Here is a 24075-nt window from a genome sequence, read left to right on the forward strand (position 1 = left end):
TTATCAAAGAGAAGACGATCCCAGATCCCGTGCAGAAGTCTGAGCCCAGGAGAAATTCAAATCAAACCAACTTTATGTGGTATCAAATAATTTCTACTTTATTCTGAGGTGGACAAAGTATTTATATCCTAAATGACATCACAGTAAAGATTATACCTCCAAAAATGGATAGAATATATGATAGGTTAAGATAAAAAATGATTAACATAAGTTACACCTTCTAGGGTGTATCTATTACATACAATGAGACCATTATGAATTCAGGAGAAAGGAATGCATGTAATACTTTACAGACTTACCCCCTGTAGTGTGTAGCTTCCTGTCTATAGATATGCATACATGGGGGGTCTAGTAGACTATCATCTTTCCTGAGAAGACATGGAGGCCTAAAGAAGGGTTATATTTAACCCTTTCACTACTCATACTAGTATCATGCTCTACAAGGCAATATAGAATAATTAACTGATACATTGATCTACAATTTTCTTAACAATTTGCTTTTAAAAAAACGCAGCAAAATCACAAGTGTGAAGGCACCCAAATGGGGACTTAAGATTTTTGGCTGTACGTCATAAGGACTCTGTGCCCACACGAGGACTTTTCCACAAAAACTGAAATTTTGCATTAATAAACAGGTATTCTTGTATCTTGTCACCACCGGAAGTGTGGGTGGTGACAAGATACAGCCTGCTTGGCACGCCGGCCCCTCCCCCCTTAGGTCCTGACACTCACTAACAGTGCCTTGCAGCGGTTGTCCTGGGGTGGACTCCCTGCAGTGAGCTGCGGACCCGGACAGCAAGGGAGCGGTGGCGGCAGAGCGGCTTCACCGGCGGCCTGGCAGCATTGTGCGGGGGAGAGTGAGTAAGTGAGCGGCGGCAGAGCAGTTTCCCCAGTGGCCTGGCTGCACTGGGCAGTGGTGGCGGACACTGAGATAGCGGGGGACTTGCGGCAGCAGCACAGCGCTGCCTGTCAGTGAGTCACGGAGGGAGGGGGGCTCGGAGGCTGGAGGGCAGTGAAGGAGTGGCGGCAGAGCCACTTCCCCATCGGCCTCTCTGCAGCGACGGCGGACACTGAGGGAGTCGGGGGCCTGCAGGGCTGAAAGTGAGTCAGGGAGGGAGGTGAATGCGGTGGCTGGAGGCCAGCAGGGATACTGCAAACAAAGTTGGGGGACAGCGCTAGGTGACGGAGTGCCTGGCATGGAGGGTTACGGTCACGGTTGGTTTCAGTGTTGCCGTTAATACTGAAACCAGCCATAAGCATAACCCTCCATCCCAGCATTAACTAAATCCTCACGCTGCTAGGACATTAAAGGCTTGAGCCAATCGGGAGCTAGGGGTGTGACAGGGGCGTTCCTGCTGTCAAACCTCTAGCTTCCGGTGGCGTCAAGATACAAGAATACCTAATAAACATACGATAAATTGTATACAACATAAATCGGCACTAACTTTTCAAACTACTTGTGACAGCCAGTGTGATAACTAGCAAAACTGCTATATACTTTATGTACCAAAAAATAACTAAAGTTGTTTGTTTTTGTTTTTTTTCTTGTGCTGAAAAATTGCTCTAGAGAACGGTCTCCCTTTCCCCAACCTTGTGGTCCACCCTCTCTTGATTGACTTTGGATGCTAGGACACTAGAGCAGAGAGATGCGTCCTCATCCCCATTGAGCTTTGCAGAGAGGAGGGGGAGGGAGAGACACACAGACCTGCCTGCTGCAAGAGTTAATGGTGAGATCTGCTGCTGTTTATACAAATGTGCACTACTAAATCTTGCTGTACATGACTACATGATTATGTCTGTGTATGTAACAGACCAGAATCTCTGCAGTTCTGTGTACAGTCTATAGAACATGGCACACATAACCCAACGGCAGCTCCTCCCATCATTCTTGAAAGGTCTGTGAATCAGATATACAGCGTGCAGAAGGGCAAGTACAGGATACAAGTTATATAATGGCCAGAAAGGGTTTTATTCCTCACGTCAGGAAGGAATTTTTTTCCCTTAAATGGGGAAGATTGGTTTCTACCTCCTTTTCTTCTTTTTTTTTGCCTTCCTCTTGATAAACATTGGGGGTAATAGGGTGAACTGGATGGACATATCTTTTTTGACCTTACATACTATGTTACACACATAGCAGCTTATTCTGAAAAAAAAATCTAAAAAATCAAATATGCTTTAAAACATGCCTGCATTATCCCACACCTTATCAGAAAACCATCTGGCCTAGAACATTCTATTCTTATCTATGCAGATAAGGAAGATGGGAAAAATACCTTTGTAGCACCACCTATTGGATGGCAGCATCCCTTCAAATCAAAGTGACTTTATAACAAGTCTTAACAATGATTGGGGATAGAAACCAAGCCAAAAAACATGCACATACAGCGGTCTCAATCATTAAGACTCATTATAAAGTCACTTTGATTTGAAGGAATTCTGCCATCCAATAGGTAGCGCTACAGAGAGATTTTTCCATCTTCCTTATTTGCATAAATTACCCAGAGGAGCTAATATGGCCTTATAAGTCTCCTTACTTACCTTTAAGGTGTCCCCAAGCCCCTTTTGGGTGCTCTCCTTCGGGAGAGACTATACCATTCCCCGACCCACTCAGCCCCTAGGTGTCTCCACACACTATGTGCGTGCTCTCCTTACGGAGACACAGCACTCCTGATCCATTCTTATCTATAACACAAACTTTAAAAAAATACTGAGAATCCATAGAATTGTACAGTTGGAAGGGACCTCCAGGGTCATTGGGTGCATCCCCCTGCTCAATGCAAGATTCACTAACACATCCGAGACAGATGTCTGTCCAGCCTCTGTTTGAAGACTTCCATTGAAGAACTCGCCAACTCCTGTGCTAACCTGTTCCACTCATTGTTCACATTCACTGTTGTTTTTTTTCTAATATCTAATCTGTGTCTCCTCCCTTTCAGTTTCATCCCATTGCTTCTAATCTTTTCTTGTGCAGATGAGAATAGGGCTGATCCCTCTGCACTGTGACAGCCCTTCAGATATTTGTAGACAGCTATTAAGTCTCCTCTCAGCCTTCTTTTTTGCAAGCTAAATATTCCCAGATCCTTTACCCGTTGCTCATAGGACATGATTTGCAGATCGCTCACCATCTTGGTAACTCTTCCCTGAACTTTCTCAAGTTTGTCTTTTTTTAAATCTTGGGTCTACAGAACTAGACACGGTATTGCAGATGATGTCTGACTAAGGGTGAACACCCACTTGCGTTTTTTAAATGCTGCAATATCGTTGCGTTTTTTTTTACGCAATTGTTAATGGGACTTTCTAATGTTAAAAATGCATCTCCCCAAAAATTGCAAAGCACCACCTTGCAATGCGTTCTTAACATTAAAAAGTCCCATTGACAATTGCGTTAAAAAAAACGCAGCGATATCGCAGCATTAAAAAAATGCTTGTCGGTGTTCACCCTAAGGCCACCTGCAGACGAGCGGGTCAGATCCGGCGGCGAGAATTCTCGCCGCGGGACCCGATCTGAGTGCCTGCAGAGACGAGCGCGTACTCACCCGCGCCCGGTGGCCCCGGCTCTTTCATGTGCCGGCTGCCGGGCAGCCGGCGCATGCGCAGACCGGAGCCGGCGGCCGGGTGAGTGACGTATCTGTGCGAGGCTCTGCGAGCCCCGCACAAAAATAGGACATGCCGCGGTTTGTTTGCCGCGCGACATTTCGCGCGGCCAAACCGCGGCCGTCTACATAGGAGTGCGTATTGTAATGCACTCCTATGCAGGCTTTGAGCGGCGGAAATCCTGCCGCGGGATTTCTGCCCGTGTGCAGGCGGCCTAAGGCCTCCTTCCCACGAATGGATTTCCGCCGCGTAATTCGCGGCGAAAATCCGCTGCGTTGCCCGCAGCTATTAGGTTCTATTGAACCTAATAGCTCAGGGCACACAGTGCGGAATTCCGCACCGTGAAATCTCCCGTCCTCACCCGCGGCATGCTCTATTTGCCGCAGGTGTACGCGCTGACGGCTTCCATTGCAGTCAATGGAAGCCGTCCGTTCACGCTATCTCCCGCTGTAACACAGCGGAAGATAGCGTGAAAACGCTTTCCCGCCTACCGCCGCTGCGTCATATGGCGCGGCCGGCGCGTCACATGACACGGCCGGCCGCGTCATGTGATTCGGTGGGCATGTCATGTGACGCGGCGCCAGTGGGCGGGGAAGCGTCATGCGGGAGTGAAAACGCCGGGTCCGCTGGTAAGTATGGGGTCTCTGGGGGGCGCCGTGACGGGCTTCGCCGCGGAATATTCCGCGGCGGAGCCTGTCACGCTCGTGTGCAGCCGGCCTAAGGGTGACTACCCACTAGTGGTTTTTTTTTTAACTGCGAAATTCGCAGCGTTTTTTTTTTTTTCCTGCAGGGGTCTGTGGGCTATGGGACTTGTAAAGCTAAAATTCCAATCGCGCAAAATCACGATTTTAACATTACAAGTCCCTTAGACCCCCTGCAGAAAAAAACCCGCTGCGAACTTCGCAGTGAAAAAAAATGCTAGTGGGTGTTCACCCTAAAGAAGAACAGAGGGGGATAATTACCTCACGTGATCTAGACTCTCTGCTTCTCTTAATACATCCCAGAATTGTGTTTGCCTTTTTGGCTGCTGCATCACATTATTGACTCATGTTTAGTCTGTGATCTATTAGTATACCAGTCTTTTTCACATGTGCTGCTGCTTAGCCCAATTCCTCCCATACTCTGTGCTTTTTTTCATTTTTGCATTTCTCTTTGTTAAATACCATTCTGTTCGTCGTCGAAATGTTCAAAACTGTTATACATGATATATGTCAAAGTTCATTACATACAAGCAATTGGTTAATGATTATTGATATTTTCTTTATCATCATTGGGGATTATGAGCAGCGGACCCCTGCCAATGAAATATTAATGGCCTATGCTGAAGATAATTCATCAAAAGTAAAATCCTGGAGAGCCCCTTTGTGCTGTGGATTAAGGTGCCAAGATGCCGGAGAAGTACAGATGAGTCACATATAAGTAAAACGGCTATCTGAAAGCTTTGAACTTAATGGGAGCAGAGGCAGTATGTGCATAGTGCTGGAATACCAGTATTGTTTTAAAACTGTCATCTAGGAAACATTGTAGCTTCCCGCCTGCGTGATGTAAATATACATCACGCGGTTGTGAAGGTGTACGGAGCTACATAACCGGCGGGCATCAGCTGCTTTTGACAGCCACAAGCAGTTAGCTCTGATCACGGCAGTTAACTGCTTAAATGCCGCAGTCAAAGCTGACAGTTTTGACTTTTAGATGGAACCATTATCGTTTGGATTCCTATTATCCGCGAGAATCGGAACAATATGTTCAGTGTAAATGCATGCAACGACTGAATGACTAACGAGAAGTTGTTCATTCCTTGTTCGTTTGATTTTCTGCATGCAGAAACTGAACAGCTTGTTGTTTCATTTAAATAGTCCACTTATGAACATCTGCCTGCTTACTGTGAATCGAGGCGGGCGGGCCTGCTGAAACGCCCCCCCAGCCCGCACCACATCCATCCATCTATTCAGTCAGTCATGCTCGTTCTTGAGTAAAAGTACAGTAGTAGTACAGCCTAAGCCTGCTTTACATTTAGCGAGGATTTTTAGGCCTACATAAAATGAACGATGAACGAGTTCTTGTTTGTCGTTCAATTGTTGGCTGTGTTTATCGTTCAGATTCGCACGTTCCAACAATTTTTTTTTAAATAAGCGGTTTGTATAAAAAGGCACTTGGCTATATATTGTATATATTGACCGATATGTGGAAGAGAGACTTATTGTCTACTATCGTGTTTTTTTGTTTTTTTTCTTTGGAGGACTGAAAAAAAATCCTGCTTATGCTGTCTGTCTTGCTAGTGAAATATTTACCTAGATTATTTGCTGTTCTCTGTCTTAAGGTATTTTTTTCACGGGACAACTATTGGTCAAATAATTGCTTGAAAGAGCAAATTCACATGATAGTCATTCAGTGTAAACATGGCGACTGACAGGGCTACAAGGGATAAGTTTCTAGCCCCTTTATTTTAGCTTACCAATAATATAGTCAAAGGTTGATTAAAAAGTTGTCTGGTGTAAAGTCAGAGTTGTTCGCATTTGAATGACTTGTGAACGAATTTGCAGGGAGATCTCCTGTATGAACGATATCTCAGCAAACAACTAATGAACAATCCTCACTGTGTAAAAGCAAACAAATGACTGTCATTTGTACACAATAAGGGCGCATTCACATGAGTGTATGCGTAATTTGGTTTGTGAATACGCAGCATATTCATGGACAGGAATGCATTGTTCTGAGTTTTTCTGCCTATCAGCAGTCTCTTGACTTGCATTGATGCGTTAATATGCATCCAATAGGCAGGTTTCTCACGTATTTTGTGTGTATTTACACACGCATATTGATTTTAACTGTTTCTTACGATGTGTAATATGCACTAAGATAGAACATGCTGTGTATATTTTCATGCGATCGCATTTCGCTTGGAAAAAAAATAAGCAGACATGAACAAATCCATTGCAATCAACGGAGTCTAGTCACTGTGTATTACACTGCAAAAATTATGCGCATAATATTCTGCACAAACATGCTGCGTGAATGAGCACTAACCACTTTTTATGAACCACTATCTTATTAGTCTCTGGGTCACTGATATCTACCGTTCATGGAGGGTTTCATTTAATTCAGTAGACCATATTTAACGGACATGAATTCTAACAATCTCTGAATGATATGAACCTTGCCATAACACCCCAAGAATTGAAAAAGGGAGATGAAGGAGCACATAGAAGGTAACTTTACAGACACCCTCAATGTTGTTTCCCAGCAGGGCACCTGTCGCTGAGCTGAGCACTGACTCCAGGCTGGCGTCACATCTGCAGTGGACCCACTAATTGGAGGTTCCGTCACAGATGCGGCTGAAAATACCAGAAGAAAAAGCGTTGCATGCAGCGCTATTTCTTTCATCCAAAAGCCAGCCAACTGTGAGGAAAGCGGCCGGTCCCCATTATAGTCAATGGGGTCTTCCCAGCGCTGTTCGGTTCCATCCAGAGACTGAACCCTTTGGCTGCAGGGATTCCCCTTTCCTTCTTCCCAAACGGAGCAGGAAAGTGGAATCCCCAGCGCAGGTGTGACTGCACCCTTACCCCGGCCATGTGGTATTTATTCCGACTTATTTATTTTATTTAGGAAAATAGAGCATCTAAGGATCTAGAAATAATGCACTTCACATCTACCCATATTATGGAGATCATAATATCATTTATTAGTAACATCATTTAAAAAACATTTATATTAAGGGGCTTTAATATATTTTTTACATATTTATTCATGTTTTAAAGGTGTTTTTTGAGCAGAAAAATAATTTTGTAATAAGTGCAGATTGCTGCACAAACATAAGACATGTGCCACCCATTCTACCGATGGCCAGTTCCTCGATATTCTCTACTTCCTGTTGCAGCATCAATGACGCCCCCAACACAGGGACATGAGACCTCTGCAGCTAATCGCCAGCTAATGTGAGCGGTTTACTGGCTGCACCAGTCTTGTGTCAGTGATGTTATCGTTGCACATGGGAACAGGAGAGGCACGGCATTGGATGATGTATGTGGTCTTTTATGCTGGTGCAGCACTCTGATCTATTTTCGAAATTTTGTTTTCTGATTGCTAAGGCCTCCTGTTTATGGGCATATTTGCATTGCGGAGTCCGCAGCCAATACAGTCCCATAGCATTCAATGACAAACCGCCATTTCATCTCAACGAGCGGAAAACGATTTGCGATTTTCCGCTCGCAGGGAAGAAATTGTAGCATGCTGCAATTTTTGTGCGGGTTATGCACGGCTGGCTTCCATTGAAATCAATGGAAGCCATCCATCCCGTGGCACTTCCGCGGTGAGCACTGTGGAAGTTTCGCGGGATACGTGTCACCCCCTAGCGCCGGCAGCTATTGCACATGCACAACAGAGTGTCGGCGGGCACATCCACAGCATTCACAGAAGACGCCAGACAGGTACGCAGGGGTCACCAGCTGGGCACCAGGTCGAATTCCACTGCGGGAATCCCGCATGTGAGGTCCGTACTGCCTGTGCGTAGGAGGGCCAGCAGACATTGTACTCTATGTGTATACTTTTGATGCATTTCTTCTTTAATTAGATAGAATTATGTAAGATGCTGATTTTTGTAGCCTCTGTAGACCAATTAATTTTGTTGACCGTTAATCTTTTTTTTAAATATATCTTTTTTATTAAAAAATGCTTAAAGGAGATGTCCCGCGCCGAAACGGGTTTTTTTTTTTTTAAACCCCCCCCCCGTTCGGCGCGAGACAACCCCGATGCAGGGGTTAAAAAAACCACCCGCACAGCGCTTACCTGAATCCCGGCGGTCCGGTGACTTCAATACTTACCGCTGAAGATGGCCGCCGGGATCCTCTATCTTCGTGGACCGCAGCTCTTCTGTGCGGTCCACTGCCGATTCCAGCCTCCTGATTGGCTGGAATCGGCACGTGACGGGGCGGAGCTACACGGAGCTACACGGAGCCCCATAGAGAACAGCAGAAGACCCGGACTGCGCAAGCGCGGCTAATTTGGCCATCGGAGGCCAAAAATTAGTCGGCACCATGGAGACCAGGACGCTAGCAACGGAGCAGGTAAGTAAAAAACTTTTTATAACTTCTGTATGGCTCATAATTAATGCACAATGTATATTACAAAGTGCATTATTATGGCCATACAGAAGTGTATAACCCCACTTGCTGCCTCGGGACATCTCCTTTAATAAAACCTAGAAGTCTGAGAAGCATATCTATACAGGAAGAAACATACATTTATGATTGAGACACGCAGGTCTCCCAAGAGATTCACTGACCGTTAATCTTTGTCCTGTCTTACGGACGGGCGATTATCACTGGAAATAACAAATTTGTACGATACATGTATATGCGACCGTGACAGGTCACTGCGTGTGAAATTGCTCACTTGTTGGAGTTGCTTGGTTTTTAGTAGAACTAAAAACCAAGCGACTGTCGGTCCGTGTGTACAGGAGCCGCTCAATGTTTGAGCGACTCCTCTTTACTGTGAATGAAGCTGGGTGAGCCTGGACGATCACTAGTCCACTCTGCCTCCATCCACTTGGACAACTATTTCTGCTGTGTAACGATAATCATGCAGTAGTCCGTGGGACAGCTGGTGGGTACATGTATACCGGACAGTCGTCCTGTCTAACAAATATCGTTATACAGTGATACATTGGGTTAAGAGTGTCTCAACTTACAAGCTTTTTGACTTGAGAGCAGGCTCTGTCCTGAATTTTTTTTTTGCTTTAACAGCAAAAACTTGGGTTAAGAGCCTTGCTTTCAATGGGGCTACCGCTGCTGCCGGTGGCCCAATTGAAAGAAATGGCCTGCCGGCAACCCTTGCAGTGATTTTTTGAGGAAGGGCTTTAAATATAAGCCCTTCCCTGAAAAATCTTCCCTAGCTGTAGTAAAAAAATAAAGTCACCTGTCCGCTGCAGCTGGTGCTCAGGCGTGTCTAGCCGCCGCTTGTTCTTCCTGCATTTTTAATCCCTGCCTGCTAAAAAGCTTCAGAGCAGTGCAGGGAGAACAAGTGGCGGCTAGACGCGTCTAAGCCTCGGGAGACAGGTGAGTATGTTATTTTTTAATTTTTTTTATTATAGCGAAGGATGATTTTCAGGGAAGGGCTTATATTCAAAGCCCTTCCCCGAAAATCACTGCGTGGAGGTGGTGTCCTATTGCTTTCAATGGAGCAAAGCCATCCCCATTGAAATCAGTGGGAGAGCTTCATGACCCGGAACGGATTAATGGCTTTTCTATTCATTTCAATAGGGAAATTGATTTAACTTACGAGTGTTTTTGGTTAAGAGCTCCGTCACGGAACACATTAAACTCTTAATCCAAGGCACGACTGTATGTGCTTGTTGTCTGTTTTATGAGTGTTGGGCTATTGGGTCATTCATGAATGTTGTGTAATATGCTCCTTTTTTTAAAATGCATGCAATTTTCTGTTTGGGTAAATTACTTGTCCCGTTAATCTTTCGAGAGTGTCTTTTACAACTCTGTATTCATTTTTCACTTTATTTTTTTTTTTAGGGAAAGGGAATTAACCCACAAGAAGGACTTTCGGAGCAAAATCCACTTGCACTTGTAATGGCTGGAAAAAGACACTATGGCACTGTGGATCATATCATGCACAATAAGTTATCCCGATTGGAGGTGGCATCGCGGCGTTCCACATCTTGTTTTAAGATTGCACCATCACAAGATTTGCAGACCTATCAGAACTTTATGACTTATTCTACATCTGATACTGAGGGGCTTGGATCTTCCAGTCCTTGGAGCGCTACAGCAGCATATCTGCAGTATGCAGGCAATGCCCTAAGTGAGCACATGCAGAGTAGGGAATCTTCAGTAAAGTATCAAAGACCGCACAATCCTTTGCAACTGACAGATAGTTCAAATAATCCGGTTTCAATTCACCAGAATCCCCCAGTACATAGCTACCATATGTCACACCCACAAGCATGCCCTACAATTGCAATGCCCACCCCTGTTTATAGGAGTCCAAGCCATTTTATGGATCCAGCATATAATTTAAGAGGTTTGCAGTCTCTGGGTGTTTGTGTAGCATCTCAACCTACATGTCCACCTACTATGGAATGGAATTCCTCTGCAAGATTTGCTCATTCATCTTCTCCATTATATGCCTCTGGAACAAAGAAGCATCTTTCCACCCCTAACTCTTACCCTGAAGTAGCTGGAAGTCAATCTTCTTTGTCTCTTGGCTTACAGGAGCAAAATCCTCTTTATAGACACAGAGCAGATATGAGTCCTGCAGTAGATGTTTCTTCAAAATGTTCACAAAAAAACACTTTTAAAGAGGCCTTCCACACTCAACAAAATGGCCAGCTTTTCTATACTGAAGGTAATGTACCTTTAGGAAGACAGAGAAGTTCAGCCTTTACCACTCCTTCTCCACAGCATAACAATAAACCTAGTGCCTATCAAGGTAACCTAGATCATCATATGGGGCAATTGTACTCAAAGAATATTTATGGTAATTTAACAAACAGTATCCACCAAAGATCATCGCCATTTTCTAGCAGTATCGAATTGACAGGATCTCCCCACAGTGCAAGGGGTGGCTCAGTTTATCCAAACCAAGCACAGCATATGCATTCAGGCTATGTCAGTGAAAAACCAAGAGTGCAAACATCTCACCTTGATGGAACTTTGCAAGCAAGTGAAGGATCATTCAAAGTAAAGCCAGATACTCGCAAGACCATTACAGAGATTCCCATGTGTTCACCCCAAAGAGAGAAGAATTTCCTAATGCAGTCCTATCATATGAATAAAGATATATGGGGAATGTCTAATAGAACGGACAATGAAATGTTGTTTAACTTGACCCCAGGAAACAGGAGTTTGCAAGAAAGGACTCCCCATCAAGAACCTTATGCAAGACAGAGTACGCATTCTTCTTTTGTTCAACCAAGTAGCAGTTCTGTTATGACCCCAATTGTCTCCAGCCATGAACTTTTTTCTGGTCAACGTGCCAGTAGTCATTCAGTTACGTTAGATAAATCTTCATTGCATAATTCAATCCATTCTTTTGAACACCCTAGAGTTACAGGTGTTCAACCTGTAGAAAACACTACCAAACGTCATAGCAGTAGAACACATACAAATCTAGAATATGCACAATCAACTGATCCTAGATCTTCCTCTGTCTCTGAACGTGGCAGCCAGTATCAAATGAATCCTAGAAATGAGGGCTCAAAACTTGTTGCAACTGCATTGTGTCCAAGCAGTGAACTTCCAGGTAGTAAATCAGTAGATGTTTATGATTCAAAATCTGACCCTACTTCTGTCAGGGACAATGAGAGTATTGATAATCCAAAATCCCCACCAATGCCTGTTATAAATGATGTGTTTAGCTTAGCCCCATACCGTGCTTATTTAGAAGGAAATGCTCCTCATCCTTTTCCTACACATCAAGAAGCTGAAGTTGAAAACCTTGCATCTACCTCTGGTTTCTTAGAGCACCCACTTCCAGAAGACAGGACAGAAAACGTTGAAGGAATTTCGAATAGCAATAAAGTAGTGAATTTAAGTAATATGAATGTTGTAAAGAATCAGAAGGAAAAAGATGTACAAAATCGAGCACAAGAAACATCCATGCAAAATGCAAGTGCAGAATCTGTGGTTCTAGATCTTAGTTTGAAAAAGATACATCAGACTGGTTCCTTTCCTTGTGCCCAGCAGACTTCTTCTTGCCATGTGAGGGATACTTTGCTTACTACTGCTGCAGAAAATTGCCTGGGTAAAGCTAAAAATCAAATAAAAGGTCAAGAGGGCTACGTATCTTCAGATACTGACAGAGTTTTCCACTCGGGTCAAGCCTCTAGCGTCATTTTTGAATCGAGTCAAGAGAGCTGTCCACCTTTATCCACTGACAGACTGACTTCCCCCGCTAAAGAGAATAGACTGTCTAAGGAAAACTTACTTTGCCAGAGGCAGAAAAACATCTCTCACACCCCCAAGGCCTTTCCCTGGCATCGTCAGGAGAAATACCAGTCTCGAGCTAAAGAAACACAAAAGAACAATTTAGAAGAAAGCCGTGTGTCTTGGGCAGCCAAAAGCTTGTCGAACAGACAACAGGATGTTGATCATTCTCAAAATACTGAGCGGTTACCCAGCCAGCATCAACATTTTTCCCCATCTGAGATGACTGAATGTTTACCGCAACTACTTCAGAATTGTTCATCTCAACACTATAAGAGCAAATCTCATAACTTTCAGCACAGTTACAAATTGCATTCCAACAGAAGCCTTTCCCACCAACCTCAGGATAATTCTTTTTCTCAGGTACCTGAAAATGTGTCACAACCAGACCTTTCCAAAAGCACAAGTCAGACGTTAAGGACTTTACCTGTTCGTACTAAAGTACAACGTCCCACTCGCTCAGAATTTTCAGTCTATGTGAATACCGTGCAAACTCAAACTTCTCTTGTGCCTGTTTTACTTGCATCTCCTCCTACTGTTTACGTCACGAATACTATAGCATTACACACCTCGCAACGACCACCTATAGAGGGACCAGGACAAGCTGCAAAAAAAACACTTGAATCATGCCATTCACTATCTTCACCCTCGGGTTCAGAAAATGAAAGTAATGGCTTCCACAGTTCAAAATCATTCATGTTTCGGAAGTACAAAATGAAGAAGTACTCTTCATCTGAAGAAGAGACGCAAAGAGTTAGTACAGACTCTACTTCCCAAAATCTGTCTAATCCACCTGTATCTGATACAGTGCAGTCTCTACCTCCTAGTGCTCCGGAATCCTCCCCTGCCCTAGGGGAAGCAAATGTGTCTTTGGCAAATGTTGGTGAACCTCTTCTTAATAGTTCTGGTAAGAAGTTCTCTGAACTCCACCGCTCGCTGCACAGAGCTATCACTAATGCTGTTTCTAGATCTCCTTCCAACATGCTTGAGGACTGGCTAATAAAAACAAAGGAAGAAGAGAAAAGCAAGATACCTGTGAAGACTAAGAATAGTTTAAGGATAAGTGAGCCGTCCTCAGACTTGCCAGACCATGACATATGGCTTACTTTTGATGAGGTCCGTTTACTTCTTCATAAACTGCTGTCCCAATTGGAAACTTTTATGTTTACCCGACATTGCCCTTTTCCTCATGTCATACGAGCAGGTGCAATTTTTATCCCTATCTATCTGGTAAAGGAAGGTTTGTTTCCAGAGTTGTTGGGCCCTGCTATTGACAGGGTTTTACAGAAGCACAAAGTAGAACTGCGTCCCACTACTTTGTCTGAAGAAAAACTCCTCCGAGAGACCAAGCTGAAAGACTGCCCTTCTCGCATGTTAAAATTACTGGCCCTTAAGCAGCTTCCAGACGTTTATCCAGACTTGCTGTGTCTGTTCTGCAGACTCACTATACAGCAGGAGCTTGGTGAGTACATTTGCTTTACTTTTGTCTACAATTGCATGTAGCACCTGATAAGATACTGCTTTCTGTCAAACCGGCTGACTTGATTTTATTAAGAGGCAGCTTTTTGTTTTTTTTAACAAAGGATCAGTTCACAGTATTTTACAGAAATTTTTTTTTTAAGGAGCAGTGATCATTTTTTACTAAAGTTTGGTTTTATGAGGTTTCCCACTGAAGATTTGTAACATGCTTGGCCCTATATAGGAAAACAAGTTTCTTACCAACATTTCATTCAGAATTATTACATGGGTGGTAAATGCCCTTGTAATGAAGAATGCAACAACGTTAGAGTCTTGTTAGAGAAGTGGCTTGTTACAACAGGCTAGCTGCTAAAAATGTGATTACAGTTAAGGGATGGGGTTTCTTAAATAACTTTACTTAATTCTATCATCATCCTTTCAAGCAGCACACCTAAAGTCTGAAAAAATTCTTCTGAAAAGTATAGGCCAGTGGACTTCCTAAATAGTGGATTGATGACAGATTTTGCTTTTAGCAGCTATAGTTTATAGGACTTCGGTAAATTTGTTCTTTAAAGGACATCACTGCATTCTCAAATATGATATATTTTGTCTTCCGTAAAGGTATGAAATTAGCATCTATAGAAGACAGTACTTAATATTTCATATAGTAATGTTAAACATTTGGGGAATCTATTATGTTCAGTTATTTTAGGCTGAGGAGAAGCTAGTATTCTACAATAGTCCTTCACATTCACTGTGATTCTAAACTATCACTGTATACACAAAGACACGCAAACGATTAATTTTCTGCCTGCATAAAATGAACGAGAAGCAAACAAATTAATTGTTCGGTGTAAACACTACCAACGATTGAACCACAGCGTTCAATTTTGCACAAACCCCACACTGTTTTTTTTTTGTTTTTTTTGTAAATGATAGTTTCTTGTAAAAGGGCTCTAACATCTTAACATACAGAGTGATTTAAAAGTCAGGGCCACCCAGAATATCTTCTAAATGAAATGAGATACAAATAGGAAACTTTGTAGAACACTTTTTGCACTATGATGGTGCCTGTTGGCCATCCCGGTGGCAGCCATCTTTGAATCTGTCCAAGAAAGTTCAATGACAAAGGGGGTCCCCCACCCATGTAAGGTCAGATTCACGCAAGCATATTTGCACACAGTACGCAGGGAATAGAACCCATTTATTTCAATGGGTTCGTTCACTTGCACGTATTTTTGCATGTGCATTTTGATCAAAAATATGCAGTGTTCTATTTTCCTGCACAGGGAAAGGGTCCATATTGAACTCCTCATTACAGTAATTGGGCAGGAGCATCATTGTGTGTGTGTGTGTGTATTTTTTTTTTTTTTTGCACAAATATGCAGCACCTATTTCGCAAAAGCACAGCGCAAATGCGCATACGATTCTGTTAATCTGGTATTAGTGTTCTGCAAAGTTTTCTACTTGTATCTCTCTGCATTCAGAAGATATTCCTGGCGGCCCTGTCTTGATAACTATCCTGTGTTTAGGTGAGCAATTACCTTTTTCTTTTTTTACATTGTAGCTGATGCAAAGTCCACATACTCTTAACTTGCATAGAAGACTATTGGTTAAAAACTGAAGCTGTTAGTAGTTTAGTGTTTTGGAGAGTAGTGAGACTTTAGCCTGAGAACAGATTTTAAAGTCACTCGGCAATAAATTTAAGGGGGTTTATAGTGGAATGAAAATGTTATGATAGAGAAATTTGGTGGCCTTTCAGAATATTAATGTATTCAAGACATTGTGACTTCAGCTCAGGTTGACCTTTCTTCTAAGTGAGTGGTCAAGCGGTTTGAGGTTGTAATTAGGAAATTCCAGGAAATATGAAGAATTTGTATTTGTGGGTTATCATTTCCTAAGGATGAGGAAAGTAACCGTAGGAGTAAGTGTCGCTGGTCAAATTAACAATAGATGGCATTGAACAAATGGTGGTGTTATATGCTAGGTTTGTGGTTCCTTAAAAAATATACATGGATCAAAACCAGTAAAATAGTCTTGTATTTACTCCCCTATTATTGGGATGTTCCTGCACTGTAAGTCTACCACTACTATGTATATGCCAATATAATGTGTTGTCCACATGACCTTCATGGCAAGAACAGAGGAACTTGGCAATTTGCCAAGAGGAGTACAGTTTGAGTACAAATTGCTACTTTTTTTGACTTCACAGAATAAGTCTTTAAAGTAAAATAACACACTAGTACACTGACATGCCAAAAGTCATGGAACAGAAAAAGAATATTGTGTAGGACCCCCTCTAAACTGGCGAAGTGCATCAACTCTGTGGACAGAGTTTCACAAGTGGACAGAAGATGTCTGAAAGTGGTTTAATCTGGATGGCCACCCACAGCTGCATGGTGGCTCTCTGTGAATGGATCTCCCCACCACATCCTATGAATGTTTCATTCGGCATATGTTGTGTGAACATGCAGGCCACACCATTCATAGGAACTCTCCAGAATGCTCGACAAACCAAGGGAAGGACAACTTGGCCCGATGGCGCAGTGGATTAGTTTGCTAGAATATCCCATCATTGTGAGGGTACATAAAGTCAGTGAAGGGCTACAAATGGTCACCAAGCTGTGAAATGTTGCAAACCCTGATCGATGACTTATTTAGGCTGACCAGTGGACACAACCCTTGCCATGAGAACTCCCCCCCCCCCCCCCCCCCCCCCTACACCAGTATGGAATTCCCACCGGCCCGTACAGTGCCTTGTTAGCAGCTGGGGATCATGGCTTTATGAGGTCTGCATTGCGCACAAATCCTATCATCAGCCAAAAACAAATGGTGCCATTATTGGACCATGCCACATGTTGCCAGTTCTCTAGCGCCCAGTGAAGCGGTGTCATGTTAACGGAGGTGTTCTGATGAGTCTTCTACTCCCATATCCCAGTGAAGCTATAAAATGTTGCGGCTTCTTGCATTGAATAGGGATGTGATTTCTGCCAGAGCCATTTGTTTGTTCACAATGACAATTCTCGCCAGAAGGTGCCAGTTGTGAGCATTAAGCACCCGCGGGCAGCTGCTGTTCTGTCTACTGTGGGTGGTAATGCCTTCAATGTTTTCCCTGTACGCATGACACTGTGAGTTGAGGAATGTATAGTGCCTGCACAGCTTAGGAAATTGAATGTTCCCTCTGACTCCCACTATCGTGCCTTATTTGATAATTGATGCCCCCTTGCCATGAGCATGCTGGCCAGTGTACACCCTCACCCATAAGATAATTCCTCACAATTTATACAGGTGTGGCCATTCCCAAGCATCACCTGAGGGAACATAACTTCATCAATTTACATACTGCTAATCCAGGACTTCTGGCATGTCAATGTATATCACATATAATAACTGTGAAAGACTGGTAAGACTTACTGTGTATACAGCAATGATATACACCTTATGTTTAAAGTTTCCTGCTCAGTTGTAAAGTCCTACCTGTATGTTACATTTAGTGGTCCTCTAAGGATAGGGCACCTATCGTATTGCACATAATGCCCAATTTGTGAGTAGCCTGTTATAGAGCTGGAAGAGCTGAGCACAACATATAGTTTTGTGGGAAAAGCGATTCGGTACTAACTTGTAATTGATTTAAATTTCTGATTTATGAATCCGGTAGGGGGATCTAATTCAGTGATCAACTAGCTTCTTTGTGTGTGCATATACAGAGAATGTAACAAAAAGAGGAAAGATGCAAGCATAAACAGATTGGCACACTAGTCTTGACTTCCCTTTATTCTTTAATCCAAAAGAGGGCAGATCACTATATAGGAAACACATTAAAACCATTTAAAAAGTGTATGTAAAGCGTACAACCTAAAATAGGACATTAATGGGTGTGCAGTAGAGATGAGCGAGCATACTCGTTAAGGCGATTTACTCAAGAGAGCATCGCCTTTTTCGAGTAACTGGTGGCTCGTCACTGAAGAGTCGGGGGTGCTGTGGGGGGCGGCGGAGGGGAGCGGGGTGGAGAGTGAGAGAGATCTCTCTCCCGATTCCCTCCGCAACCCCCCGCTCACCCCTGCGGCCCCCGAATCTTCAGGGACGAGCCAGCAGGTAATCGAAAAAGGCGATGCTCTCTTGAGTAAATCGCCTTAATGAGTATGCTCGCTCATCTCTAGTGTGCATCACATAAATCGACTGATATTCCTCTACTCCATGACAAAGGTCTGATCAAGATACATAGTCAGAAACTAATTGAATTTCAAATCATCATAGCCAATGGATCATGGAGAAATATGGATAAATACAGGAAGCAGGGACACAAATGAGATACAAATATAAAAGTGATGATTACTAAGTCCTAGTGGAGAGGGTATGGACAAACCTATAAAAATGCTAGGTCCAAACACATTAGTCAGGTATGAAGTGTCAGCCAAGAAAAAGTAGCTGCTGGCATAATGCACAAGATAATATAAAGGAATCTACTTAACAATGCTGTATCCATCCTTAATCATCAAATAAAAGATGTTGCTGCGTGCCCCTGATGAGGGCCTATAAAATAGATCGGAGTACCCCATTTAATCAAACCCAGCTTCCTCAGGACAAACGTATCCAGCCAGTGCTATCTAATGTCTATATAGTGAAAAGTGAATTGTCCACATCTGCTAGGGAGGTAAAACTTTAATGATGCTCACTTGGGTTGAGGTATCCCAGCGCCATCTTGGTAGAGGCAAACTCCAGGTTAGAACATTAGATGGATCATGCTTCACAATACAATCAGTCCCACAGCGCCATCTTGGGTAAAGAAGGAATCTTATTAGAGGATGTATAAGAATGAGGTGATCAAACAGTTCACCTCTATTCACAAGAATGCATTCTTTTTTTTATATAGAGGCAGTGCAAGGAGATGAGGTTTAGCTTGTAATACATAGGACAAGATCCAACCGTGGTTGCAATAATAAAAAACTCAAAATGACAGTAATACGCAAAAGCTAAATTAATCCCTTTTTGGTTTCTATAGCTTTATTCACACGTGCGTATACATAGATAACGGTCTATGGCAGGTTTATGAAAATAGCCAAAAAAGAAAAATGTATTGTTGCTCCTAGCAACCAATCACAGCGCAGCTTTCATTTCTCATCATGCTCTTGAAAAATTAAAGGGGTTGTCCCACGCCGAAACGGGTTTTTTTTTTTAAACACCCCCCCCCCCCCCGTTCGGCGCGAGACAACCCCGATGCAGGGGTTAAAAAAGAACACCGGAGAGCGCTTACCTGAATCCCCGCGCTCCGGTGACTTCTTACTTACCTGATGAAGATGGCCGCGGGGATCTTCTCACTCGGTGGACCGCAGGGCTTCTGTGCGGTCCATTGCCGATTCCAGCCTCCTGATTGGCTGGAATCGGCACTTGACGGGGCGGAGCTACACGAAGCCGGCATCCTGCACGAGAGGCTCCATTGATAAAAGAAGAAGACCCGGACTGCGCAAGCGCGGCTAATTTGGCCATTAGACGCCGAAAAGTAGTCGGCTCCATGAGAACGAGGACGCCAGCAACAGAGCAGGTAAGTGAAAAACTTCTTATAACTTCTGTATGGCTCATAATTAATGCACAATGTACATTACAAAGTGCATTAATATGGCCATACAGAAGTGTATAGACCCATTTGCTGCTGCGGGACAACCCCTTTAAAGCTGCACTGTCATTGGTTACTAAAGCCAACAGGTTTGTTTTTATTTTTTTTTTCTTTTAAAACTTTTCCATAAATCTCCCCTATTTAAAGTTACCCTCCAGTCCTAGACAGCAATGACTGCACTGCTTTTCTGACCACATGATGTACACTGTGAATTGTATGTATTGCTAGTCTAAGCAACTGCATGCTGCTCTAACTGCCTGAATTGCTCATGTTGGCAGCATTGGTTAATCAAAGCAGGTGTAGTGTCTCAGAGTAGCAGTAAACGATGTCCGTTTGCTTGTGCGATCAGTTTAAACACAGTTGTTCTTTTTTTTTTTTTTTAAATGATGATCGTTCTATGTAAAAGCACCTTTACGCACTGTGCATTAGTACGCATCGTTAGTCAATCAGGTAGTCAGAAGCTGGTGTCACTTTCTATGTTTGTCCAGGCCTAGAGAGTCTCTTTAATCTGCTCAGCTCCTCCTGCTCCATTACATGGTGTCTTTAGACTGAATGATTATCATTTCACAAGCCAATGACTGAAGAACGATAATTGTATAGTGTTCTCGTTCATTTTCTGCAGGCATAAAAACCATCATTGCCTCGTTCACTTATCGTTCGGTTTAAACATCAGTCCTCCCCATTCCTTGTATAAGCGAATGAAAGAGACTGAATGAGCCAAAGATGTGTCTAGATGTCTAAACAGACCACACGAGTTAGCAGTGACGTCAGTCGTTTGTTCAAACCAGAATCTGCTCATTTAAGAGGACCCTTAGGTGCAACAACGAGTACAATGTAATACGTTCCATTTTAAGATTAAATCGATTAGACTACTGTAAGGATCCACTAAATTACCTTTACTCTTTGTAAATGAAAGATGATTTGTATTGCAAGTGTTAATGCTGCAAAAGTACAGTATAAAACTCCACATAAACCGTGTATTTGGTGTCTGTAACCTCTCAGAACTGGAATGAACTTAAAGGGGCTGTCCAGCTCTGGAAGATTGATTAGCTGTCCTTAAGGCCTCATGTCCACGGGATAATTGTTATTTAAAATCCGCAGCGTTTTTCCTGCACGCGGATCCGCGCCCCATAGGGATGCATTGGACACCCGCAGGTAGTTAAATACCTGCGGATGTCATTTTCCCTTCAGGCGCAGATTGCGTGTGCGGGGAAAAAAAAGCGCGACATGCTCCATTTTCGTGCAGGTCTCCCGCGGGGACGGTTCCCGCAGGCTTCTATTGAAGCCTATGGAAGCCGTCCAGATCCACGGAACACCCGTACCTGAATTAAACTAACTTGTCCGGACACTGCGCATCTTCCCTCCGTCGCAGCCAGATCATCTTCTTTCTTTGGCCCGGCGGATGTGCCGGGCCGAGCACATCCGCCGGGCCGAAGAGGGAAGATCCGCAGCGACCGGACAGGTGAGTTTAATCTTATTTTTAGCCTCATGTCCCTGGGAAAGGAGGGACCCACTGCGGGATTCTGCATGAAGAATCCGTGGCGGGCCTGATTTTCCCCGTGGACATGAGGCCTAAGCCCTCTTTAGAAGGAACGATTATCACTCAGAAAATCGTTGAAATGAGCAAAAATGAATGATATAAATGTGGGCAAAGACTGAATGCCGAACGCGAATCGTGAGGTTCTTGCTCGTTCTGCAGTTTCAGCCGGCATCAGAAACTGCACCGACTCGTGCACCTTATGTTCAGTTTAGACACCGATCGTTTAGTGTTTCACATAGGAATCTGCAAATAAGGGAGATGAAGCAATACGTCTGCATCGCCACCTTTTGGAAGGCAACATTCCTGCAAGTCAATGTTAGACTCTTTATACAAGCCTTCTAACAATGACTGGGAATTGAAATATTAAACAACTAGTGAGCAAGAACGGCACAATTCTCAGTGAGAATCACCAGCTCATGCAAACGAGAATTGTGAGATTCTCACCCCATGTAAAAGGGCCCTAAGTCATCAGACTTTCAGAGCTGGAAAACCCCTTTTAAGGACTTGCATTTTATTAACTGATACTATATGTAATGGCCTCTTGGTTGTTACATTGTATTTTGTTTGTGTTGTGTTTTTGTTTTACTTCAATGCAATTAGAAATGTAACCAATTTTCTTTTTAAGATGTTTGTTGAAAAATTGGAACCTTGGTCATATACGTTTGTTTGCACTACTGTATTGTAGCATGTAAACTAAATTTAATTTAGCTTTAGTGATGCCACTCGATTACATTTGTTATGTGACTTTCATTCATTAGAACTCATTTTCTTGTCACTCTTGCTACCATCAACATCTATAGGTAAAGTTCTTTCTTTATATTGTTCCTAGATTTGCTGCTGTTCCCAAGTAGATTGTCATTGCATGACGCTGCTATACCTTTTGCTAGGCTTAGTAATAGTGGATCTGGGTGTACAACTCCAGCCTTTACCTATTGAACAGGAAATCTTTTCCACCATCTGTAATTACTAACAGAGCTGTCGCTCATTTTTGGCATAACACCTTGGACTAAACGGGAATATTTAACAAAAAAAAGTAATTTAACAGACCTCTAATGCCTGGAGTTGTGTGCCCTGTGACTGACTGCAGGGATTTTCCTGTCTTTCCTATTCCCATTGGGCTCATGTCCCTAAACTTTATATCTTCCAGGTTCCCGCACACAGTCTGGGCTGCATACACTCAAGTACGTATGCGATTTTTGCAAATCACACTACTTGGGGGTTATAGAAGTGTGTGTTTATAACAATTGTTTCGTGTACCTATGCGCACACATCTTTGTGTAGATTTGCATGTTTCTCTTGTGTGGCACACTAATGTCTTACAAAATCAGTTGTCTACTTAATACAAAGGCGAATGTCAGTCTGTCCAAGTACTAGACTGGAAGGCTCATTCCATTTTATAAAGTTTCTTTCTTTTTTTTTTTAAAGAGGTTGTTTGAAATTAAAAAAAAAATTATTGGGCAGATTTACAATGCAAAATGCAACAGTTTTCTAGCACAAATTGTGCCAGAAAACTTTCATACGTCCTTTGCGCCATATTTACTGTGTTTTTAGACATTTTCAAACAATAAACCTATGCCAAGTAATAGTCTTATAATTCAGCAGATTTAGCATTCAAATGAGCTACTGGGAAATCTGGCACATTTTATGGGATTATTCACACAAGCGTAAATCGGCCGTCATTTTCATGGCCGGCTGATAAACGCTACGATCTGATGCATTGGATTCCAATGCATCAGATCCCACAGGCATATTCACGCAGTGCAAAACCGCCCAGCTGACCATTATAGCGCCGGTCGCTTTTACGCCGGTCAGGAAAGGTAGTCCTTGAACTATCTTCCTGCCCGGAATACGTAGCCGCTGCATAGACTCCTATGGGAGCCATTGAATGCGGCTGGAGAAGGGAGGTGGGAGGGAGTTTAGCAGCGCGACTGCGAAACTTAATTTCCCTTCTCTCCTACCTTTCGGCAGTTTGCAAAAATTCGAAGGGGAGGAGAGAAGAGGTGAGCAGGCCAGGCGAAGACAGCTTAGCAGAGCTAAACTGTCTCCCCACGCCCAACGGCATTGCGGCCTTGGCGTATATGTGCCGGGCCCGTGCCATCTGAACGGCGCACAAACGTTAGATTTGTGTGCCCGTTCACCGTTTTTACGTTGCGGCAAACGTAAAAACGCATACGCCTGTGTGAATAAACCCTAAGACTGTCTAGTCAAAGTACATGAGATGATTGTTTGAATAATCGCTGGAAGCAGCCACTAACAGGACACTGAGGGAGGAATTGCTCACTTGTTAGAGTTGCTTGGTGTTTAGCAGAATTAAAAGTGTAGGTACTCTCTTTAAGCTTGTGCTGTCCAACTTTTACAGTATTAGTAAATAGGCCCCAAAATGTCTGCTTTTTAGTAAATGGGTCCCAAAGTGTCCCACTGAAACAGTACAACTCTTGTCCATAGGTTATGTCTGGGATTGCTGCCCAATGTAAATACCAAATGCAGCCTATGAGCTAGTGTGGGAATGTTTCAAGGGAAAATATATATATTTTTTTACTTAACTGCCTAATCTCAGGCAACCTGTTTTTAATGAAAAAGTTTTCATGTGCTAAACAGTCTGTATTTAAAAACACAATGCTAGAGGTATAAGGGCTAATGCCCACGGCCTCAGCTATTAGGCTCTATTCTGCTCACGCTGCAGAATTCCACAGCGTTAAATAAACCGTGGCACGTTCTATTTGCCGCGGGAATACGCGCAGCTGGCTTCCATTGTAGTCAACGGAAGCCAGCCATCACGCTATACTTCTGCTGTCAGCGGAAGTATCGTGTGAATATGCGTCCCTGCCTACCACCAGCTGCGTCATGCGCTGTACTGCAAATGTGCGTTGGCGAGACGTGCACAGCATATCCGGGAGGTTAGTTTGTGTGTGTTTGGGGGGGGGGGGGGGTGATGG

The 24075-nt window shown here is 43.3% G+C and overlaps 1 protein-coding gene across 2 annotated transcripts in view; it reads left to right on the forward strand.

The window, feature by feature from the left end:
• C2H15orf39 (chromosome 2 C15orf39 homolog) overlaps positions 1 to 24075 on the forward strand; it is a 71779-nt gene that overhangs the window by 26146 nt on the left and 21558 nt on the right. Inside the window, exons 2-3 of one of the 2 annotated variants that reach the window (XM_066592452.1) lie at positions 10116 to 13989; positions 22287 to 22320. In XM_066592452.1, coding sequence (XP_066448549.1) covers positions 10173 to 13989; positions 22287 to 22320 — 3851 coding nt within the window. In that variant the 5' untranslated portion in view covers positions 10116 to 10172. The remainder of the gene's footprint in view (positions 1 to 10115; positions 13990 to 22286; positions 22321 to 24075) is intronic. The other variant, XM_066592451.1, reaches the window with a different exon arrangement.

Source organism: Eleutherodactylus coqui, chromosome 2, assembly GCF_035609145.1.
Source record: "Eleutherodactylus coqui strain aEleCoq1 chromosome 2, aEleCoq1.hap1, whole genome shotgun sequence".
NCBI lineage: Eukaryota > Metazoa > Chordata > Amphibia > Anura > Eleutherodactylidae > Eleutherodactylus > Eleutherodactylus coqui.